The sequence below is a fragment of the Sus scrofa genome, chromosome 18 (genome assembly GCF_054392235.1).
Source record: "Sus scrofa isolate SSC_HxYL_T2T_F1_AM1 chromosome 18, Sscrofa_HxYL_maternal_Yorkshire_Landrace_v2.0, whole genome shotgun sequence".
NCBI lineage: Eukaryota > Metazoa > Chordata > Mammalia > Artiodactyla > Suidae > Sus > Sus scrofa.
Genome location: NC_139400.1, coordinates 47,007,342 through 47,030,089, shown reverse-complemented (window position 1 = coordinate 47,030,089; position 22,748 = coordinate 47,007,342). Strand labels below are relative to the sequence as shown.

The 22,748-nt window shown below is 36.6% G+C and overlaps 1 protein-coding gene across 8 annotated transcripts in view; it reads left to right on the top strand.

Moving 5' to 3' along the window:
- The window catches only part of SEPTIN7 (septin 7), a 202,048-nt gene that overhangs the window by 164,739 nt on the left and 14,561 nt on the right, over positions 1-22,748 (top strand). For all 8 annotated transcript variants that reach the window (XM_085005834.1, XM_085005831.1, XM_085005833.1 and 5 more), the window contains 6 exons: positions 2,384-2,484; positions 4,061-4,195; positions 9,025-9,142; positions 16,138-16,230; positions 17,345-17,441; positions 19,770-19,821. In XM_085005834.1, coding sequence (XP_084861960.1) covers positions 2,384-2,484; positions 4,061-4,195; positions 9,025-9,142; positions 16,138-16,230; positions 17,345-17,441; positions 19,770-19,821 — 596 coding nt within the window. The remainder of the gene's footprint in view (positions 1-2,383; positions 2,485-4,060; positions 4,196-9,024; positions 9,143-16,137; positions 16,231-17,344; positions 17,442-19,769; positions 19,822-22,748) is intronic.

Below are 22,748 nucleotides of genomic sequence, written 5' to 3'. Positions count from 1 at the left end.
ATTCCTGGGTTCTCTATTCTGTTCCGTTGGTCTGTATGTCTGTTTTGGTACCACTACCATACTGTCCTGATGACTGTGGCTTTGTAATATTGCCTGAAGTCTGGGACAGTTATGCCTCCTGCTTGGCTTTTGTTCCTCAGGATTGCTTTGGCAGTTCTGGGTATTTTGTGGTTCCATGTAAATTTTCAGATTTTTTTGTTCTCTAGTTCTGTGAAAAATGTCATGGGTAATTTGATAGGGATTGCGTTGAATCTGTAGATGGCTTTGGGTAGTATGGCCATTTTTACAATGTTAATTTTTCCAACCCAGGAGCATGGAAATATCTTTCCATTTCTTTACATCTTCTTAATTTCCTTGATTAATGTTTTATAGTTCTCAGCATATAAGTCCTTCACCTCTTTGGTCAGGTGTATTCCCAGGTATTTGATTTTTTGGGGTGCAATTTTAAAAGGTATTGTATTTTCGTATTCCTTTTCTAATATTTTATTGTTAGTATACAGAAATGCTACTGATTTCTCAATGTTAATCTTATATCCTGCTACTTTGCTGAATTTGTTGATCAGTTCAAGTAGTTTTTGGGTTGAGTCCTTAGGGTTTTCTATATATAGTATCATGTCATCTTCATATAGTGACAGTTTTACCTCTTCTCTTCCTATTTGGATGTCTTTTATTTCTTTTGTTTGTCTGATCGCTATGGCTAGGACTTCCAATACTATGTTGAATAACAGTGATGAGAGTTGTTCCAGATTTTAGTGGGAAGGCTTTCAGCTTTTCTCCATTGAGTATTATATTTGCTGTGGGTTTGTCATAAATTGCTTTGATTATGTTAAGGTATGTTCCTTCTGTAACCACTTTGGTAAGAGTTTTTATCATGAATGGATGTTGGACTTTGTCAGATGCTTTCTCTGCATCTATTGAGATGATCATGCGGTCTTTGACTTTTGTTAATGTGGTGTATGACGTTGATTGGTTTGCATATGTTGAACCATCCTTGTGCACCTGGGATGAATCCCACCTAGTCGTGATGTATGATCTTTTTTATATGTTGTTGTATTCGGATGGCTAAAATTTTGTTGAGAATTTTTGCGTCTATATTCATCAAAGATGCTGGCCTGTAGTTTTCTTTTTTGGTGGTATCTTTGGGTTTGGAATTAGAGTGACGGTGATGTCATAGAATGTCTTTGGGAGTGTTCTTTTTCAACCCTTGGAAACGTTGATGGAGGATGGGTATAAGTTACTCTTTGTATGTTTGGTAGAATTCACCTGTGAAGCCATCTGGTCCTGGACTTTTATTTGTAGGGAGTGTTTTTAGGACATACTCAATTTCATTTCTAGTGATCAGTCTGTTCAGTTGACCTGTTGCTTCTTGATTCAGTTTTGGCAGGCTGTAAGTCTAGAAAGTCTTCCATTTCTTCTAGGTTGTCAAATTTGTTGGCATACAGTTGTTCATGGTATTCTCTCATGGTTTTTTTGTCTTTTTGAATTATAGTTTTGTCTGGATATCTGAGGAGTGGGATTGCTAGATCATATGGTAATTCTATCTTTAGTTTTCTGAGGACCCTCTATACTGTTTTCCATAGTGGCTGGACCAACTCACATTCCCCCAATAGTGTGGGAGGATTCCCTTTTCTCCACATCCTCTCCAGCATTTGTTACTTGTAGACTCTTTTTTTTTTTTTTTTTTCTCTTTTTGTCTTTTTGCCATTTCTTGGGCCACTCCCACGGCATATGGAGGTTCCCAGGCTAGGGGTTGAGTCGGAGCCATAGCCGCTGGCCTACACCAGAGCCATAGCAACTCGGATCTGAGCCACGTCTGCAACCTACACTGCAGCTCACGGCAACGCCAGACCCTTAACCCACTGAGCAAGGTCAGGGATCGAACCCGCAACCTGATGGTTCCTAGTGGGATTCGTTAACCACTGAGCCACTATGGGAGCTCCTACTTGTAGACATTTTTAATGATGTCTATTCTGAGCAGTGTGAGGTGGTACCTCATTGTAGTTTTGATTTGTATTTCTTTAATAATAATAAATAATTAGCAGTGTTGAGGATCTTTTTTATTTGCCTGTTGGCCATTTTTATTTCTTCTTTGGAGAAATGTCTGTCTATTTAGGTCTCCTGCCCATTTTTTGATTGGATTGTTTGTTTTTTTGTCATCGTTGAATTATATGAGCTTTTTGTGTATTTTGGAAATTAAGCTTGTGTTGGTTGCATCATTTGCAGATGTTTTTTTCCCATTCTGTAGGTTGTCTTTTTGTTTTATTTATGGTTTTCTTTGCTGTACACCCAGTTGATTTTGAATAATACTTGTCTTCCTACCTCTTGACTTGTAGGAAATCACATGTATAATGTATGGTATTAACTGTACCAATGACTCTTACAGGTGGAACAATCCAAAGTTTTAATCAAAGAAGGTGGTGTTCAGTTGCTGCTTACAATAGTTGACACCCCAGGATTTGGCGATGCAGTGGATAATAGTAATTGGTAAGAAGCGTTTGTCATTACTGCTTTCCATTGCATTTAGGAGTGGGGGTGGTTAGGTTTTTCTCCTTTAATACTTCTCATTTTAGGAGTTCCATGATTAAGGGTCCAGTGTTGTCATTGCAGGGGCTCAGGTTGCAGCTGTGGCTTGGGTTCAGTCCCTGGCCCTGGAACTTCTGTATGTCATGGATGTGGCCAGAAAAACGTCTCATTTTAGCAAAGGTCACTGACCTTTGAATAATGTGACTTGGGTTCATTAATCAACTGTTGTCACTTACTTGTCAGTGTTTAACTTAATTGAACTGATTTTCTTTTCTCTAAAGTTAGAGATAACACATATCATAGAATTATTTTGAAGACAATTTCTGAAACAACATAGATACAAGAATTTGCATAAGAAATAACAAACTTTTCATTCTCTACTATAATTTTATGCATTTGTATGTGTTATTTTCTGTCACATCCTAATTTAAACCTGATTTTAGACCTTCAGTTTTTCCACAAATCATAAGTGAAGAAAATGTCTGTGTTTCTAGTTGGAAGTAATATCTTAATAGTTTATAGACAATATTATTATGTATATTTATGATTTTTCTTTGAGTTCCACATTGGTTTTGAAGTAAAATTTTGTCAACTTTTGAAGCTTCTAAATAAGTTCATCATAAAGTTTCTATATTATTTAATCTTTTCATACAAAATGTAAATCTCTGGATATAATTTTTCATATTATAAAGTGCCTTAGCGTTGATATACTTATAAGTGTAAATAATGTGATGATAATTTAGTTGTGTTTTAACTGTAGACAGTTTTCTTTCATTTGGAAAGTTTAGAAATGATGACTCAAGAGTTCTTTTCTTTTTATTTTTAGGGCCACCCTTGCAGCATATGGAAGTTCCCAGGCTAGGGGTCAAATCGGACGGAGCTACAGCTCCCGGCCTTTCCACAGCCATAGCAACTTGGGATCTGAGCCACGCCTGCTACCTACACTGCATCTCACGGCAACACCAGATTCTTTTTTTTTTTTTTTTTTTTTTTTTGTCTTTTTTGCTATTTCTTTGGGCCGCTCCCGCGGCATATGGAGGTTCCCAGGCTAGGGGTCAAATCGGAGCTGCAGCCCCCGGCCTACGCCAGAGCCACAGCAGCGCGGGATCCGAGCCGCGTCTGCAACCTACACCACAGCTCATGGCAACGCCGGATTCTTAACCCATTGAGCAAGGGCAGGGACTGAACCCGCAACCTCGTGGTTCCTAGTTGGATTCGTTAACCACTGCGCCACGAAGGGAACTCCAACACCAGATTCTTAACCCACTGAGCCAGGCCAGGGAATTGAACCTGCATCCTTATAGATACTAGTTGGGTTTGTTAACCTCTGAGCCACATTGGAAACTCCCAAATCAAGATTTATTGAATATAATTGGTAAGTGTTTTTGAATCAGAATATGTAGAATAATTTGAGGTATCTTCCATTGGTTACATTGGTTTTACATATTTTAAAATATTGGTCAGTGCTCTTTAACATAGGCATCAGTTGTATATTCATATGTAGAATCACAACTTATTATTTATCTCCATTCTACAGCTGGCAGCCTGTTATCGATTACATTGATAGTAAGTTTGAGGACTACCTAAATGCAGAATCTCGAGTGAACAGACGTCAGATGCCTGATAACAGGGTGCAGTGTTGTTTATACTTCATTGCTCCTTCAGGACATGGGTCAGTACCTTGATGCTTCACATAACCTTTTATTGTTTTATTATTACTCAACGTTGGGTGTATGTTTTCGTAATCCTTATTTTTGTGGAGTACGTTTAACTGTATCAGTTGTAAAGTTTCAAGTTCCATATAAAAATGGCTTTTAAAAAACCTTTTTAAGTCCTACATAAGCTGACAGTGATTTTACTTCTTAGTTTCTTATGCATTTACCTGCTTCATAGAAAGGAACGTTGTTTCCATCATGGTTTGGTGTCTCAGTGTGGCTAATTTAGCTTTCTTTTTGGTCAGTCTGCCACTAATTGAACTATCAAATAAGGAAAAACAGCCATAACAATTAGCCTAGACATAGTCTAAGAAACTCCAGATATTATTTACTATAAATCTGGTAGAGACGATTGCAAAAATCCTTAAATACCAAGGTTCTCAAGTGCTGCCATTTCTTTCTACACTAAAACTGCTTGTCTTATGTTTTGCCTTAGCTATTACAGTCACACTGTTTAAGTATCATATCATCAGTATTAACATTCTGCTTATTAGGAGTTAAAATTAGGATCTAAGTATCTTGACATTTATATGATCTGATTGCTCTGCTATTAGTACAACCTGTCAGTACTCCTTTTTTGTTGTTGTTTTTACTTCGTCATTTTCAGTAGATACATTAAATAGCATTAAGTCATCTAACACTCAAATTACCAGTAGTGTAAACTGGTTCCTTCAAGAGTACCTTTCTCTCTATTTTCTGCTTTCTTCTTCACATTTTTTCTAGATAGTGCCCATTGGTTGAGCAGAAAACCTTAATTATGTAATTTACCCTTTTTGCACTGTCCATTGTAGTGTTTCAAATGTTTTTTCTAATTCTAATACTATTATACAGTATTTTCAGAAGTTTACATATTTAAAGCAAAAAATTGATTCATCTACTTAAAAGGCTAAGGAAAAAAAACCCTCAAGAATACCATGCTGTGTGTGTGTGTGTATGTATGTATAGCCTTTTATGAGTAGTTGTTAGCTTCTTCCTGAATTTATATTTTTTATAATTCTGGTTTAACTTGTTAGGGCTTCTTCCTGGAAGACAACAGAGTAAAATCTTAATCTGCAGTTAAGTCAATAGAAATCCACCAGTTTATATCCAGTTTTATTATTTTATTTTATTATTATTTTTATGATTTTGTCTTTTTAGGGCTGCACCCACAACATATGGAGGTTCCCAGGCTAGGGGTCAAATCGGAGCTGTAGCTGCCAGCCTACACCACAGCCATAGCAACTCGGGATCCGAGCCACATCTTTGACCTACACCACAGCTCACAGCAATGCTGGATCCTTAACCCACTGACCAAGGCCAGGGATCAAATCTGTGTCCTCATGGATGCTAGTCAGATTTGTTTCTGCTGAGCCATGATGGGAAGTCCCAGTTTTATTATTTTAGATCTTTTGGACTCTCTCCATGATTTAGTAATTCTCATGAAATCGCATTTCTCATATCCCCTGAGGGAAAATATATTTCTTAAAATTGCTTGGGAAATGCAATATTTTTTTTAAAGGAACATTTTTGATACATGTAGTGGCTTTGGGCCATTTGTTTGTCACAAAGGATGAGAGTTCAAAATTTTAATTTCTTATGTATAAAAATATGCTATTGAGTAGTTTGTCAACTATTTCTTTTATTTATTTATTTATTTATTTATTTATTTATTTTTGCTCTTTAGGGCAGTACCCATGGCATATGGGGATTCCCAGGCTAGGGATCGAAATGGAGCTGTAGCCACTGGCCTGTGCCACTGCCACAGCCACAGCAACACAGGATCCAAGCCACGTCTGCAACCTACACCATGGCTCACAGAAACGCCGGATCCTTAACCCACTGAGCGAGGCCAGGGATCGAACCCACAGCCTCATGGTTTACAGTCAGATTAGTTTCCACTGTGCCACACCAGGAACTCCTCAGCTTAACTATTTTTAGAAATGGAATAGTTTTGCCCATTAGTATGTGCTACTATGGATTCAGTGAAAGAACATGACACTTTTTTCCAGAGAGTTCCAAATGTCTGCTCACTACAGACCGAAATTTCAGGCAGCATAATAAATGAATTTGGACTGTTCTGTCTTATACTGCATTCCCTTTTTAGAGGGATTCTGTTTTTGGAGTAGTTATAAATTTCAGTGCCTTCCACTTCATCCTACCAAGTGTCACCACTGAACCTGGGGTTAATTTATGATTTCAGTTCTTGGTGCTTTATTTTCTCTGTTCAGTGCTTGGTAACTGACTTGGAACTTAAGGGGTTTTTTTGTTTGTTCGTTTTTGTTTTTTTGTTATTTTGCTTTTTAGGGCCACACCCACAGCATTTGGAAGTTCCCAGGCGAGGGGTTGAATCAGAGCTACAACTGCCAGCCTATGCCACAGCCACAGCAGCACAGCATCTGAGCTGCGTCTTACCTATACCAGAGCTCACAGCAATGCTGGATCTCCAACCCACTGAGCAAGGCCAGGGATAGAACCCACGTTTTCATGCATACTAGTTAGATTCGTTTTCACTGCGCCACAACAGGAACTCCAGAACTTGAATTTTTAAATGGTGTTTTTATAAACCTTTTGAATATTGATTGCCAATTTGAGAAAACGATGTCACTCAGTGAGTTTTATGTAGAAAGTGTTTTTTCTCTTAGAAATATATGTGTAGGGAGTTCCCGTTGTGGCTCAGTGGGTTACTAACTAGACTCTTAGCCCTGATGATACAGGTTCAATCCCTGGCCTCGATCAGTGGCTTAAGGATCTGATATTGCCATGAGCTTTGGTGTAGGTTGCAGATGCAGCTTGGATTCCGCATTGTTGTGGCTGTGGCATAGACCAGCAACTGCAACTCTGATTGGACTCCTAACCTGGGAACTTCCATATGCCACAGGTGTGGGACTAAAAAGTGCATGCACACACACTTTATATATATATATATATATGTAAGATATAATATCTATTACAAATACTGTGTATATATTTCATAAATATTTGTCATTTGCTGTAGGCTTTGAGGTTAAATAGTCTTTTCCCTCCAATGTGGGTTTATTTTCTGGGAATTCTATAAGGGCTTTCCATTGTTTAAAAACATTTAAAAACTGAATTTGTTGGAAAAGATGATCTGAAATTAAATGGGCAGAGGAAAAATTTCAACCGGAATATAATCTACTATGAACTAAATGTTTTCTGATGTTGACATTTTATAAGCGTTTGAAATTTGTATTCTAAAGGGCAGAAGGATTTTATCGGGGCTTTTATAATGGTTATATCTGAAGTTTAATTTTTTAAAACAGATTTAAATGTTATTCAGCCCTGTTGTTTTATATTTGAAAAGTTGACTTCCCCGGTTTCCTTGTCATCATTATTCAAAAGGCTGACACATTGGAAGTAGAAGGTGGCAAAATGCTAAGGGATGCTAAATAGATGAAGACGGTGAAGAGACTATGTCATCACAGGCCTTGTGGGCCACACTAGCTAAGGAATCTGGCCTTAATAAGGTTTTCAGTTAAGGAATGAATTGTTCAGATTAGGATTTTAGAAAAAACCAGTCTGACTCAGTGTGCATGGACCAGATTAGAGTCTTGTAATTATCTGTGCATACCAAAAGTCTTGGTGCTCTGAACCAAATCAGTGAAAATGGAGATAAATATATAAACATATTTGTTCAGCAGGTCTTGGTGAATATTTGGAATTGAAAATTAGAGGACAGAGGAATCCTGAGTTTCAGTCTTGAGTGATTGGGTGGGTTGTAGTGCCATTCACTGAGATAGAAAGTACAAAAGGGGAGGGAAAATTTGGGGATTCATATGAACTTTTGATTTTGAGGTGCCAAAATGGAATGTCCAAGTAATATTTCCACTGGGTGAACATAAGCCTGGAACTTGAAGGTGAGATCTGGGCTTGGTAAAAGGACTTGGGACTTTTTGACTCACAAGGGATAATAAGGACCCATTGTAATTGATGATAAGCTTGCAGAATGTAGAGTGATAAGAGAAGGAGACCTCCTAGATAATTCTGAGGAATATATCTCTAAAGGATTAGTTTACAAAGAGGATCCTGAAAAGTACCCTAAATGAACAACTTGTGAGAGAGTAATGTCAAATGCTACATAATGGGCAAATTAAAAAATAATGGTAAACACCATAATATTTATGACTTAGCTGCTGCTAATTAATTATACTAGCAGTATGGAAGTGTTCAGCGACTTTGAAAGTATAGTTGCAAAGTGGAGGCAGCAGCCAGAGTGTAACGGAAATATAGTTGGTAGCAAGAAGTGAAAGAACTTTTTTTCATTAAAAAAACCCACAAAAACCCAAAGATTTCCCAAATTATGAGTAATAAGTATAGAGACTATTATAGGAAAGCCTGTTAGGAGCCTTCTGTTCTTTCTAATTCTTTTTGAGCACCAAAACTCTTTGATCAGGGTGTTGAAGGGCAGGAGTCAAAGCCTTCTTAGCTACTCCAGCCTAGGGGTCAAATCAGAGCTGCAGCTGCTGGTCTGCACCACAGCCACGCCAGCAAGGGATCTGAGTCGAGTCTGTGACCTACACTACAGCTCACAGCAGCTCCAGATCCTTAACCCACTGAGTGGGGCTAGGGATAACACCCGCGTCCTCATGGATACTAGTTGTGTTCGTTACCACTGAGCCATAACAGGAACTCCTTGAGGTCCTGTTCGTCCTGTTGATGGCCCAGTACATCTTCAGAGAGTGTTTCTGACAAGTAAAGTAGTTCTGATGTATTTAATTTAGTGTTGGAAATGGGAAAATCTATTCTCCCAAATTGCTCAATCCAGTCATATTAAAATTGTCTATTTCAGACTTAAACCATTGGATATTGAGTTTATGAAGCGTTTGCATGAAAAAGTGAATATCATTCCACTTATTGCCAAAGCAGACACACTCACACCAGAGGAGTGCCAACAGTTTAAAAAACAGGTGAGTAGAAGGAGCTTGAACTCTTGGATTTCTAGTACATTCATATGGAATATGTAGTTTTTTTGTTTGTTTTCAGTATAGTTTGTGAGAGTGTATTTTTCTTGCTATACACTGTATTAAAAATAGCTCTTGGAAGTAACCTTCTGCTTTAGTTTTCTCTTTGGAGCCCTTAAGTAGTTACATTGCCCTTTTCTTTTGTCAGTTTAAATAAGGCTATTTTACTTTATTTTTTGATGGTGATAGTATTTTTAAAATTGAAATACAGTTGATTTACAGTGTTGTGGTACAGTATTACAATGTTGTGTTAGTTTCAGGTATACAGCAAAGTGATCCAGTTACACACACATATTCTTTAGATTCTTTTCTTAGATATGGCTATTTTAGATGTGTCTGTATTGCTTTGACCACAACCCCTCCCCACACCCTTTAGAATTACTTTTATAGACTGAATTCCCAGGAATAGGATTACCTTTTGAAAGGGTATAATTAGTTTGTGTCCCCCTACACCCACACATACCCTTTTTGTCATTCTCCTTTCCCAATAAAACAGTCAAATTCATTTTATAAGGGACTTATTTGTTTCAATGCTTTGCCAGCATTGTTTGTCACTTTTATTTTTAAAAACTCTTTTTGGAATAAAGTGGTACTTAATAGGTTAACTTTTAATTTTCCAGAAAGTCTGACCACTTTAAAGCAGGGGTTTATTTTTCCCTTATTACTGTATTTGGTGTATATATTACATTTTATGAAATTTAGGGTTAGTTTCTCAAACTGCTTTACTATTCCAGTAACCTATTGTTTAATTTTAGGCCAGTGTTATATCTTTTAACTGCAGTTATGTTGTATGCTATTTTAAAATAGGAGTTCCCATTGTGGCGCAGGGGAAATGAATCCAGCTAGTGTCCATGAGGGATGCGGATTTGATCCCTGCCCTTGCTCAGTGGGTCAGGGATCCGTCGTTGCCAAGAGCTGTGGTGTAGGTTGCAGACGCAGCTTGGATCCTGTGCTGCTGTGACTGTGGTGTAGGCTAGCAGCTGCAGCTCCAATTCGACCTCTAGCCTGGGAACTTCCATATGTTACAGGTGCAGCCCTAAGCAAAAAAAACCAAACCAAAACAAAAAAACTTAGAGTTAAATATATCTTACTGTCCTTGTAGTCCCCCTTGTAACTACAGAGTTACTTTGGTATTGAGTATAGTTCCTTGTGTAATACAGTAGGTCCTTGTTGGTTATCTATTTTATATATAGTAGTGTGTGTATGTTAATCCCATCCTCCTAATTAATCCCCCTGCTTCTCCTTTGGTAACCATAAGTTTGTGTTCTATGTCTCTGGGTCTAGACATTTGTATCTTTTTTGTAAAGATTCCATATATAAGTGATAATCATATAATACTTATCTTTGGGTTACTTAGTATGATAATTTCTAGGTCCATTTTGTTGCTGCAAATGGCATTGCTTCATTCTTTTTTTCTGCTTGAGTAATTTTCCACTATATATATATATATATATATATATACATGTATATATACACCACATCTTTACCCATTTACCTGTCAGTGAACATTTAGGTTGCTTCCATGTCTTGGCTATTGTAAACAGTACTGCTATGAACATTGAAATGCATGTATCTTTTCAAATTAGTTTTCTTTGAATATATGCCAAAGAGTAAGATTGCAGGATCATATGGCAGCCCTGTTTTTAGTTATTTAAGGAACCTCCATACTCTTCTCCTTAGTGGCTGTACCAGTTTGCATTCCTACCAATAGTGTAGGAGGGTACCTTTTTCTCCACACTCTCTCCTGCATTTGTTATTTGTAGGCTTTTTGATGATGGTCATTCTGACCTGTGTGAGGTCATGTATTTCTTTCTCAAGATTGCTTGGATTCTTCACGGTCTTCTGTGTTTCCATACACATTTAAAAATGTTTTGTTCTGGTTCTGTGAAAAATGACATTGGTAATTTAATAGTGATTGCATTGAATCTGTAGATTGCCTTGAATAGTATAGTCATTTTAACAATATAGTTTCTTCCAGTCCAAGAACACAGTATATTTTCCTATCTTTCTGTGTTGTCTTCAGTTTTTTTCATTAGCATCTTACAGTCTTTGGAACACAAGTCTTTTTCCTCCTTAGATAGGTTTATTCTTACCTTACACATTCTTTTTGATGTGATGGTAAATGAGATTGTTCCCTTAATCTCTCTTTGTGATCTTTTGGTTTTTGTATATAGAAATGCAATAAGAATTCCATCGTGCCTCAGCAGAAACTAATCTGATTAGCATCCATGAAGATGCAGGTTTGATCCCTGGCCTTGCTCAGTGGGTTAAGGATCTTGCGTTGCCATGAACGTGGTGTAGGACACGGATGTAGCTCGGATTCAGCATTGCTGTGGCTGTGGTGCAGGCCATAAGCTACAGCTCTGATTCGACTCCTAGCCTGGGAACCTCCGTATGCCTTGGGTGCAGCCCTAAAAAGACCAAAAAAAAAAAAAAAAAAAAAAAGTAATACAACAGATTTCTGTGTATTAATTTTATATCCTGAAACTTCACTGAGTTCATTGATGAGCTCTAGTAGATTTTTTGTTAGTGTCTTTAGGATTTTCTTTGAGGACAGTGACAATTTTTCTTTTCCAATTCGAATTGCTTTTAGTTCTTTTTTCCCCAAAAAACTATATTGAATAAAAGTGGCTAGAGTGGGTATCCTTGTCTTGTTCCTGATCTTAGAGGAAATGCTTTCAGCTTTTCACTATTGAGTATGGTTTTAGCTGTGGGTTTGTCATATATGGACTTTATTATATTGGAGTTTGTTCCCTCTATGCCCATTATCTGGAATTTTATCAAAAGCTTTTCTGCATCTATTGAGATGATCATATGGTTTTTATTCTTCAATTTGTTCATTTGGTATATCACACTGATCGATTTGTGGATATTGAAAAATCCTTGCAGCCTTGGGATAAATCCCACTTGATGGTGGCGTATGATTCTTTTAATATGTTGTTGTTGTCTTTTTGCCTTTTCTAGGTCTGCTCCCGCAGCATATGAAGGTTCCCAGGCTAGGGGTCTAATCAGAGCTGTAGCCACCGGCCTACGCCAGAGCCACAGCAAGGTGGGATCCGAGCCGCATCTGCGAGCTACACCACAGCTCACAGCAACGCCAGATCCTTAACCCACTGAGCAAGGCCAGGGATCGAACCCACAACCTCATGGTTCCTAGTCGGATTCGTTAACCACTGCGCCACAATGGGAACGCCTAATATGTTGTTGGATTTTATTTGCTAGTATTTTGTTGAGAATTGTTAGGTCTGTGTTCATCAGTGATATTACCTGGCCTATAATTTTTTCTTTTTTTTAAAGTGTGGGTTTGTTTGTTTTTTTTTGTTTTGTTTTGTTTGTTTTTTTTTAGTTTTTTTTTGGCTGTGCCTATGGCATGTGGAAGTTCCCAGGCCAGGGATTGAACTCCAACACATTAGTGACCCAAGCCACTGAAGTGACAATGCTGCGTCTTTAATTCATTGAGCCACACCAGAACTCCTGTTTTGGTATCAGGTGTTGGTGACCTCATAGAATGAGTTTGGAAGTGTTCCTTTCTTTGGAATAGTCTCAGAAGGATAGGTGTTGATACTTCTCTAAATGTTTTGTGTGTTTGATGTTGTCCCAGAGGTCTCTTAAGCCATCCTCTGTTCTTTTTATTCTTTTTTTCTTTATTCTGTTTCAGGGCAGTGATTTCTATCACTTTGTCTTCCAGTTCACTGATCTGTTCTTACACCTAATTTATTCTCCTATTTTAATGTATTTTTTTTATTTCAGTTATTGTATTCTTAACTCTGGTTGGTTGTTCTTTATATTTTCTCTTTGTTAAAAACTTATAAAGAAGATGTGGTACGTATCTACAATGGAATATTACTTAGCCATAAAAAAGAGGGGAGCAGTGCCGTTTATAGCAACATGGATGGACCTAGAAATTATCATACTTAGTGAAGTTAGACAGTGAAAGACAAATATCTTGATATCAGTTATATGTGGAATCTAAAAAAGGATGCAAATGAACTTATTTACCCAAAAAAAAAAAGACACATTTCAAAAAATTTATGGTTACCAAAGGTTGATGGGCGGAAGTGGGGGAGGGGTGGACTGGGGATTTGAGATTGGCATATGCCCATTGAGGTATATGGTATGATTGGCCAACAGGGAACTGCTATATTGCACAAAGAACTTTATCCAATATTTTATGATAATCTATCTGGGAAAAGAATCTGAAAGAGAATGGATGTGTGTGCTTGTATAACTGAATCACTTTGCTGTATAGCAGAAATTATCACAGCATTGTAAATCAACTGTACTTCAATAAAACTTTAAAAAATGAAAAAAAAAAAAAAAAACTTCTTGCTCTGTGCAACCATTCCTTTTCCCAGTTCTTGAATCATCTTTATGATCAATTACTCTGAACTCTTTCTCAGGTAGTTTGCCTATCTCACTTAACTTACTTGTTCTAAGGTTTTATCTTGTTTCTTCATCTGGAATGTATTCCTTTGCCATTTCATTTTGTTTAAATTTCTCTTTGTATTTTTGTGTGTATAGTAGGTTAGTTACATTTCTCAACCTTGGAGAAGTGGCTCACTGCCTTAGGGGATATCCTGTGTGTATCTGTAGTACATTCCCCTCTCATCACCCAAGGACCAGGGACCATTAGGTCCAGGGGATGTGTTGACCTGTGTTTGTAAACTCAGTTCTGCAGGCTATGGGGTCATAGTTTTCTTGCTTACACTGTCTGCCCTCTGGTAGGTGAAGCTGGTCTCATTTTAGAATAACTTGAAATATATTTCAAAAACCTGTTGAAATTTCCTTTTGTTAAATCTAATTAAATTTTGAGAATGTATTAGTATATCATTTTTTGTATATTTGTTATTTATACCAGGAGTTTGTGTTTTTCTTTTTAATTTATATTCACTCCCATTTTTATCTTGTGCTGTTTCTGAGTTTAGATACAATTCATATAAAACATTTCTATCTTGATCTGTATGTGTCTTGATTTGGAATTGTGCTGAACAACCAAGAGATCAAAAAGATGAATAAGGGAGTTCCCGTCGTGGCGCAGTGGTTAACAAATCCGACTAGGAACCATGAGGTTGCGGGTTCGGTCCCTGCCCTTGCTCAGTGGTTTAACGATCCGGCGTTGCCGTGAGCTGTGGTGTAGGCTGCAGACACGGCTCGGATCCCGCGTTGCTGTGGCTCTGGCGTAGGCCGGCGGCTACATCTCCGATTGGACCCCTGGCCTGGGAACCTCCATATGCCGCGGGAGCGGCCCAAGAAATAGCAACAACAACAACAACCAAAAGACAAAAAAAAAAAAAAAATAATAATAATAAAATAAAAAAAATAAAAAAAAATAAAAAAAAGATGAATAAGCAATGATCTCTACTTCCAAATAGGTCATATTGTAGTGATTGTATAATTTTCTTTTTCTTTTTCCGGTTTTTAACCGGAAGTATTTATCAGAGTCATAGAGAACTTAGAGAATTTTTTCAAAATGAATTATTAGACCAGTTTAGTAGTTTAAGGTGGGGCTTTGTGGTGTTCGTTATTTTGAAGATGCTCACTCAGGCCACTTTTTAAAATTAAAAAATTTTTGTTAAAGTATAGTTGATTTACACTGTTGTGCTAATTTCTTCTGTACAGCAAAGGACCCAGTCATACATATATGTATATATTCCTTTTCTTATATTATCTTCCATCTCAATCTAGCCTGAGACTGGATATACTTCCCTGTGCTATACAGCAGGACCTCATTGCTTATCCATTCTAAATGTAATAGTTTGTATCTACTAACCCAAACTCTTGAGTCCATCCCACTCCCTCCCCCTCCCCATTGGCAACCACAAGTCTGTTCTCTGTGTTCATTCAGGCCATTTTAATGTGCAGCCTTTGACTAAGACCCACTGCTCTTAGAGCTAACTACTAGTGTTTCTTTTTTTCTTCTAGTCACATATTTCACACCTCATCATTTATTCTTTTGTTGTTGTTTTAAATAGACACATAACCCAATTATTAAAAAAAAAAAAAATGTGGTCCTGTTTTTCTCAGGGCATTTTGACTTCTGTTTGTTTTAGTAACCATGTAGCATATTTTGTGTAGGATCCCTTTACTGCTGCTGGTTACCCAGCAGTGTGAGTAATGCCGAACTACCAGTACAGGCAGGTAGTTAATTATTGGTGTGTTAGCCACCAGTTTGTTATGAATTAAAATAGGGTAGGTAGTCAACATTATTTGCATTTCTGTATTCTTATTAGAATTTGGGGTCGTTTGGGACAAGATAATTTAATTTGAGCTAAGTCATTTCTGCTGTTAATAAGTTGCTTTCTTTTTTCTGCATTCTCATTAATTATTATTAACACCTTAGCTTCTTAATTTTCAGGCCATGTTTTCTCCTGTGTGCTTGCTTGATCGTATATCTCTTGCTTCTTGGTTTTTGCGTATGCACATGTATATGCAAGGATATTTTCTGATAAGTGCAAATTTTTCTCCTGGTGTCAGTGCAGTACTTAGTTTTACTTACCTTTACTTAACCTTTACCAAATTCTACTAAAAATTTTAGGTGAATTTAAGCTCTGTTGATTCAGTTGAATAAAACAGTTGGTGAGAGTTTATCTAGAGAAAGTATCTCAGTCATTGTAAATAAGTGACCTAAAACCATTAGGTAGAAGTCAACTGGATAAAGCCCTTTTTTTGAATCATATCATTTTTAGAACTCTTGTTATTATAATTTATGACTTTAACACTTTTGAAGTTACTAGATTTTAAAAATGGTATTTATATGTCAGTTTTGTTGTTAAAAAAAAAAAAAAAGGCCAACATAGTACTTTGGTTTTGGATTACATTTTGCATCATTGAAAACAGTAAAGGAACTGGAGCTAAGGAAGGACTGAGGAATTTAAGAAGAATATAATAAAAATAATACTAGTGTGTGGTATTCTTTTGCTAAACTTCCTCTTACATTTTAGATAATGAAAGAAATCCAAGAACATAAAATTAAAATATATGAATTTCCAGAGACAGATGATGAAGAAGAAAATAAGCTTGTTAAAAAGATAAAGGTAGGTTCATTCCCGTACATGTACTAAAATGTTTTAGGGCCTTGAAAGCTCTATAACATCTGCTAGAAAGACCAGAAATAGCAGTGCTTTTAAACAGTTGACTTACAGAATAAATAAGGAGATTAATCATAAAGCTGAATTCAACACTGAATAACTTTGTCGTTTGGCTGTTTTATGTATAGTAAAGTATTATATGAGATAGAGAGATGAATAACATAATTCTTGTCTTCAGTTAAACTGGTTTTGTATTTTATAATTCCCCTCCTTGAAAAACAGGTAATGGAAAAAAACTGGGGAGGGGGGTGGGTAATAAAAAGGGAGAGGATTTGTTTTTAAAAGCAATATTATACTTAATCTTTGTTTCCAGAGCCAAAAATATGTTTTCTTTTGTCCTTTTATAAGAAATCAACCAAAAATCTATACCAGTATAACTTTTGGTATTTTTAATTTGTGGTGGTTTCCTAAGTACCCTGGACCCAAAAATGATGTATTGAATAATGGTACTATGTAAGCAAATAATTATGTTGAAATAATGTAATACTTACACCTGACAGTGAAGAATTTCTGAGGTTTTATAAAATAGCCATATATTTTCAATATTCTTATATATTTCTGTGAGTGGCAAGAATTTTGAAGGACTTCCCTGAGTTAGTCTGGATACAAATGCAGTTCCCCACATCTGGAGTTCCAAAGGTAGAGTTTAGCAAGTAAAATATTCTCTGTGTCCAGGCTGTTAGGGCTGGTTTATGATCAGGTAGGCAGGCTAATCACAAGCCCCATTTTTTTGCCTATAACTGCCAATATATTTTTTACCCTTTTTAATTTTTAAAACATGAGTCCACTTCTTTTTGGAATGATGTTTTAACAAATAATTTTATCATTATATGCCTTTGTATTCTTAAAATTTTTCAGTAAAAATATAATTTTATTTATTTTACATTGGTGATAATACCACACAATGGCAATTTACTAAATAGTAATTGAATGGCCTATAAAGGTGAATGCAGAAACTATCAGGGTTTTTTTTTGCTTAGCTGTTGAGTGATTTAACTTTTATTATTGAATTTGTGAAGACTACAGAGATATATTTGAACAAGAATACTTTGTTTTATAGGACCGTTTACCTCTTGCTGTGGTAGGTAGTAATACTATCATTGAAGTTAATGGCAAAAGAGTCAGAGGAAGGCAGTATCCATGGGGTGTTGCTGAAGGTAAGGTTTTTTTCAGTGAATGGCTTTCTATAAAGATCTCACAAATGTAATTAAAATTTTGCATTTATAGCAATTCCCTGGTAGCCTTGTGGTTAAGGATCCAGCATTGTCACTGCTGTGGCTCAGTTCACTGCTGTGGTGTGGGTTTGATCTCTGGTCCAGGAATTTCTGCATGCTGCAGGCACGGCCAAAAATTTTTTGTATTTATAGTAAACAGTATAATACTGCTTTGATATAGTCTAGATTAAAAGATCATTCTAAATTCAGTTTCATTGGATGTCATTTCCTCATAAATACATACAAGTTTCTCAGACCTTTGTGTCCTACTAAATCAGGCAAGTATGTTTAAATCCTAATGTTGTAGTACTTTAAAAGCCACTTGTCAGTACCCACCCTCCCATCTCCACCCGACCATTAAGTTTGTTCCTGTTTTCTTGTTTGAAAATACTTAAAACGTAAAGGTTCTTTACCTGGGGCCCAAAGATAACTATCAGAGGTTCTAATAAACCTTCTAAAATTGAAAACAATCTTGGAGAAAAGGCCTGCCACTTTTATCTGAGTTTCAGATGGGTCCGGGACCCTCAGGAATGAGACTAGCTGTCAGAAGCCCAATTAAGACATTCACAATTCCCCATCTTCAGAACAAAAGTCATATTTTTTTGGCATCATATCCTCTTAGAATAAAAAAATTCATCAAGATAGCCTCTATTAGGAGTTCATGTCCTGGCACAGCCGAAAGGAATCTGACCCATGAGGTTGCGGGTTCGATCCCTCGCCTTGCTCAGTGGGTTAAAGATCCGGCGTTACCTTGACCTGTGGCTTAGGTCACAGATGCTGCTCGGATCTGGCACTGTTGTGGCTTTGGCAAAGGCTGGCAGCAACAGCTCCGATTAGACCCCTAGCCTGGGAACCTCCATATGCCGCAGGTGCGGCCCTAAGAAGACAAAAGGCAAAAAAAAAAAAAAAAAAAAAAAAGCCTCTATTAATTTTTAAGGAGTTTTCAACAACAATAAAATCTTAGTTTATAGCATCAATTCTTAGAAGCCTTATTAGCAATAAACATGTTTCCCCACATTTGTCTTTATTATACTGGTTTAACCTAATATATAGTATTCTGTGTTATAGTGACCTGGAATCAAGATGAGTCATGATTGCTCTTTTTGTTGGTATTATTTTGAAAAATTCTTTAATTTTTAGAATCTTTTCCAAGTCATTGTTCGTATCAGTAACTTTCCAACCAGTGACACAACACTCATTCCCAGCTCTCTGTCATCCCCATGTAACCTTCAGTTGGCTTTAGAACTTGTACAGCCCTTGGAAATATGCACAAAAGAAATTGGTTTGTATTTCTAGTTTTAGGTAATTCCCTATTTTCTATCCCTTCCCCTACCCATCCCCAACCTCACCACTAAAAGTGTTTTTTAGTGATAACATTTAAAAAACAATAATAATGAACCTGAATGTTCTTGGCTCACATTTTCACTTTGGTTACCTTATAGAGATTTTTCTAAAGTGATTCACCCCTCACTCTCAATACCAAAGTTTTAAAATGCATTTTATTTACTGGTAGAAAATACATTATTAAAATATATTTTCTACCAGTAAAGAGAAATACATGATCTCCCTTTTCAAAATGTCAAAATTGTTTGCTTTTGGAGAGCTCGTTTTTTAGATTTATATTTTATCACTGAGGATTAAACTACAGTAAAGTAATGAGGTATACGCATATGATGTTGCCTTAAATTAAGAACTATGATGTTAAATCTTAATGAAGATTTGATATAAATTATTTTGCATATTCTTTTTTTGTTGTTAACACCCAACTTCCTTTTAGAAGACTAGGTCTAGGAGTTCCCTGGTGGCTCAGCTGGTTAAGGGTCTGGCATTGTCACTGCTGTGGCTCTGGTTACATCTATGGTATGGGCTTGATCCTTGGCCTGAGAACTTTTGTATGCCAAGGGTGCAGCCAAAAACAAATAAAATAAATTGAATTTTAAAAAAGGGGGCTGCTGGGAAGTTCCCGTCATTGCTCAGCAGAAACAAATCTGACTAGTATCCATAAGGATGCAGGTTCGAACCCTGGCCTCATTCAGTGGGTTAAGGATCTGGCATTGCTGTGAGCTGTGGTGCTGGTTGCAGACTTGACTTGGATCTGGTGTCGCTGTGGCTGTGGCGTAGGCTAGCAGCTACAGCTCCAATTGGACCCCTAGCCTGGGAACCTCCATATGCTGCGGGTGTGGCCTAAAAAGACCAAAGGGGGAGGGGAAAGGCTGAGTTTAGTGGGAATAACATATGCGTTTTTTTTTTTGTTTTTTTGTTTTTTTTTAGTTGAAAATGGCGAACATTGTGATTTTACAATTCTAAGAAATATGTTGATAAGGTAAGTGTGACCAGTGATGAAAATAACAGATTTTTTTTCCTTACCCTAAATGAAATTAGAGTTAGATTTATTTTTTGCCTTTTATAAATTTAGCTTATTTAAATTGATGATTTCATTTAGTCCTAAAGTAAGCACTGCATGGGGACAATTTGGATTATTTTGCCAAGGTTTTACAGTTGTGAGCAAAAATACAAAAAAAAAAAAAAAATTCCTTGTGTGGCCAGGGAATACATAGGAAAATGGGTCTCTTTATATATTGTATTGAGGTTTAATACTGAAAAGAGGTATGGAAAGTGGAAAGGAAAAGGCTGTTGCTCTTTTTTAATATGAAAAGTTTGTGAAAACTGTGGAGGGAAGGCTAAGTTTTGAGTCAGAAACTGGACTTTGAATATTTAAAGGTACACAGCTTGGTAGCTGGTAAGTAGAACATTTTGGTTACTGGAATTCTGTGAACAAAACTGATCTTCCTCCCAAATGGGAAAACATTACTCCTATATTGTACCTTCTGCACCTGGTGAAAGAGAAGGAGAGCCTGTGAGAACAGGACATTGAAGTAATTCTGATTAAAAGCAGCAGCAGAGAGGAAATCTTGCAGAAAAAGTTTAGAAGAACCAGAGACATTAGTGAGCAGGGAACAGAAAGGGAACGAAAAATGAACCTCAGCGTCTTCATGTTGAAATAAATTCCTCCTTCATGACATTTTATACCCCTTTGCCACTTTTCTCTTCTCTTACCTTGCTTGTTCTTCCAGACTTTCACTGCAAGCTGCTCTATTCAACCTCCAGTTTTGGATAGCCATCTTAAGTTGATGTCTCTTTACTTTTCATAACTCCTATCTACTTTCCCAATACCTAGGAATCTCTTTTGCTATGTAGAGGTAGTAACATGCATATGGATGATAATTGAAAATCATGGAACAACAGGATCATTCTTAAAAGTGCACGGGGGAATTTGAGTCAAATTGCAACCTTAAGAAATATACAAGAGATGAGAGTAATTTTGAAATCAAAGAGATTGCATGTAATTGGTTTTTCTCAAAAGAGCTCAAGACCAAGTGTTTTGGTCTAAAGTAGATGACAGGCCTGATTCAGCTCTTGGGGTTGCCAGACCTCACACAGTAGGAGAAGAGCAAATGCATAGGAAAAGATGGTCTTGTATCTTGGTTTTGAGAATACAACACTTTGGGTTCTATTCCAAACTCTTTCCTTACTCTTCCATTCTTAAGATGTGACTTCAGAAGAATATTAATCACATGTAATATTTATGTGTAGGGAATGTTTCATAAGTATTAATTGCCAGTGAATTCCTTCTGATTTTACTCTCTTCCTCAATTTTAAATCTGTGCTTCCTCAGTTTTAACTCTTCTGTGCTACTTGCCCAGTGCTTGACACCATGATAATCTATAACTTTTTCTTATGTATTTTTAAAATATGCAATCAGTAATTGTCTATATACCTAAAATACTTCAGAAAGGAAGACTAGTTACTGAGTCAGAAGCTAGACTTTGAACATTCGAAGGTACACGGCCTGGCCTCTGATGAGTGGGACTTACTAGTTTAGAAGCATTACAAGAAAATAGACCATTCCTGCAGGAGGATTTACTATAGGAAAGTCATACATGTATGAAAATAAAAAAAAAAAACCCTAAGATTATAATATGTAAGTAGGTATGTGCTGTGATGAGGATATTTAGATGTATCAGAGAAATTCACAGTCAGTGGTTTAGTATCTGGAGTGGGTCAGATAGAAAGGATTCTTGGAAATAGATGTCTTAAAATGGATTAGAATAAATACAGTCATCACATGTTTATTTGTGGACTTGGGAGTGGTCCTGTTTAATAAGTAGAATGAAGACATTGGCTTCAACTCCTAGAGGTAGATGATTAGGCAATTTTGCTTAATAAAAAATTCATTTATTTGTTAAATTTGCTTTAGCACACTTGTTTTTCTTTCTTAGGGCATATTTACCTTTGCTAGATGTTCATTTTGCTTCTTAACGTAATTTTTCATTTATAGTTTTTACACTGAAATGTGTAAAAAATCCTTGAAAAGTATTACACTTGGAAAAGAATAAGCTTAGGAATATTTTACTTTGTTGCTTTTCCTTTTAAATTTGGAGTAGAGATGAGAAAGATACACATGAAATGTAGAGCATGTCTTTAAGAAAAAGGCACCTAGTGGACATTTAATAAATACTTGAAAGAAGTATCAATTCCAGTATTCCAGATGTCTGTGAGTTTTGAGATCATGGAGGTTAAAGTTAAGAATAGTGGTTGCTTCTCTTACGGACCCAAGTTCAAAGCAGCGTCATTTTGCTAATTAAGAAAACTGCCTATTGCAGGCAAACTAAGGAAGACAATGGAAAGAAAGAAAACTTCATAAAAATAGTTTCAAGGTATGGCAATGGACAGTGCAGAAATCAAACAGAGAAGGGAGAACAAGAGAAAAGAAGAGAGTGCTGTATTATCAGCAGTGGGAAATGGAAAAGAATATATTCCTGAAACTGTAGCGAAAACTACAGTTATCTAATTATTACTAGTTATTTAATTATTTTGAGAGTGGAGGAATATATCGATTTTTTAAAGGAATAAAAGTAAAACATATTTAATTAAGTCGGAAACAGACTTTTATATACTGAGGAAAGCCAGAACCAGGTAATCATGAAGTTATTTTAGTGAAAGGGGAAAATCTTTCATTATCTAAAATGTCAGGAGTTCTCTTACAGTGCATTGGGTTAGGGATCTGGAGTTGTCACTCTAGTGGCTTGGGTCACTGGTGTGGTACAGGTTCATTCCCTGGTCCAGGAACTTCCACATGCCACGGTATGGCCAAGAAATAAATTTTAAAAATTAAAATGTCAGATCACATTAACAAAAATAATTTAACAACTAGTTGGTAAGTCCACCTTATTTTTATTTTACACATCT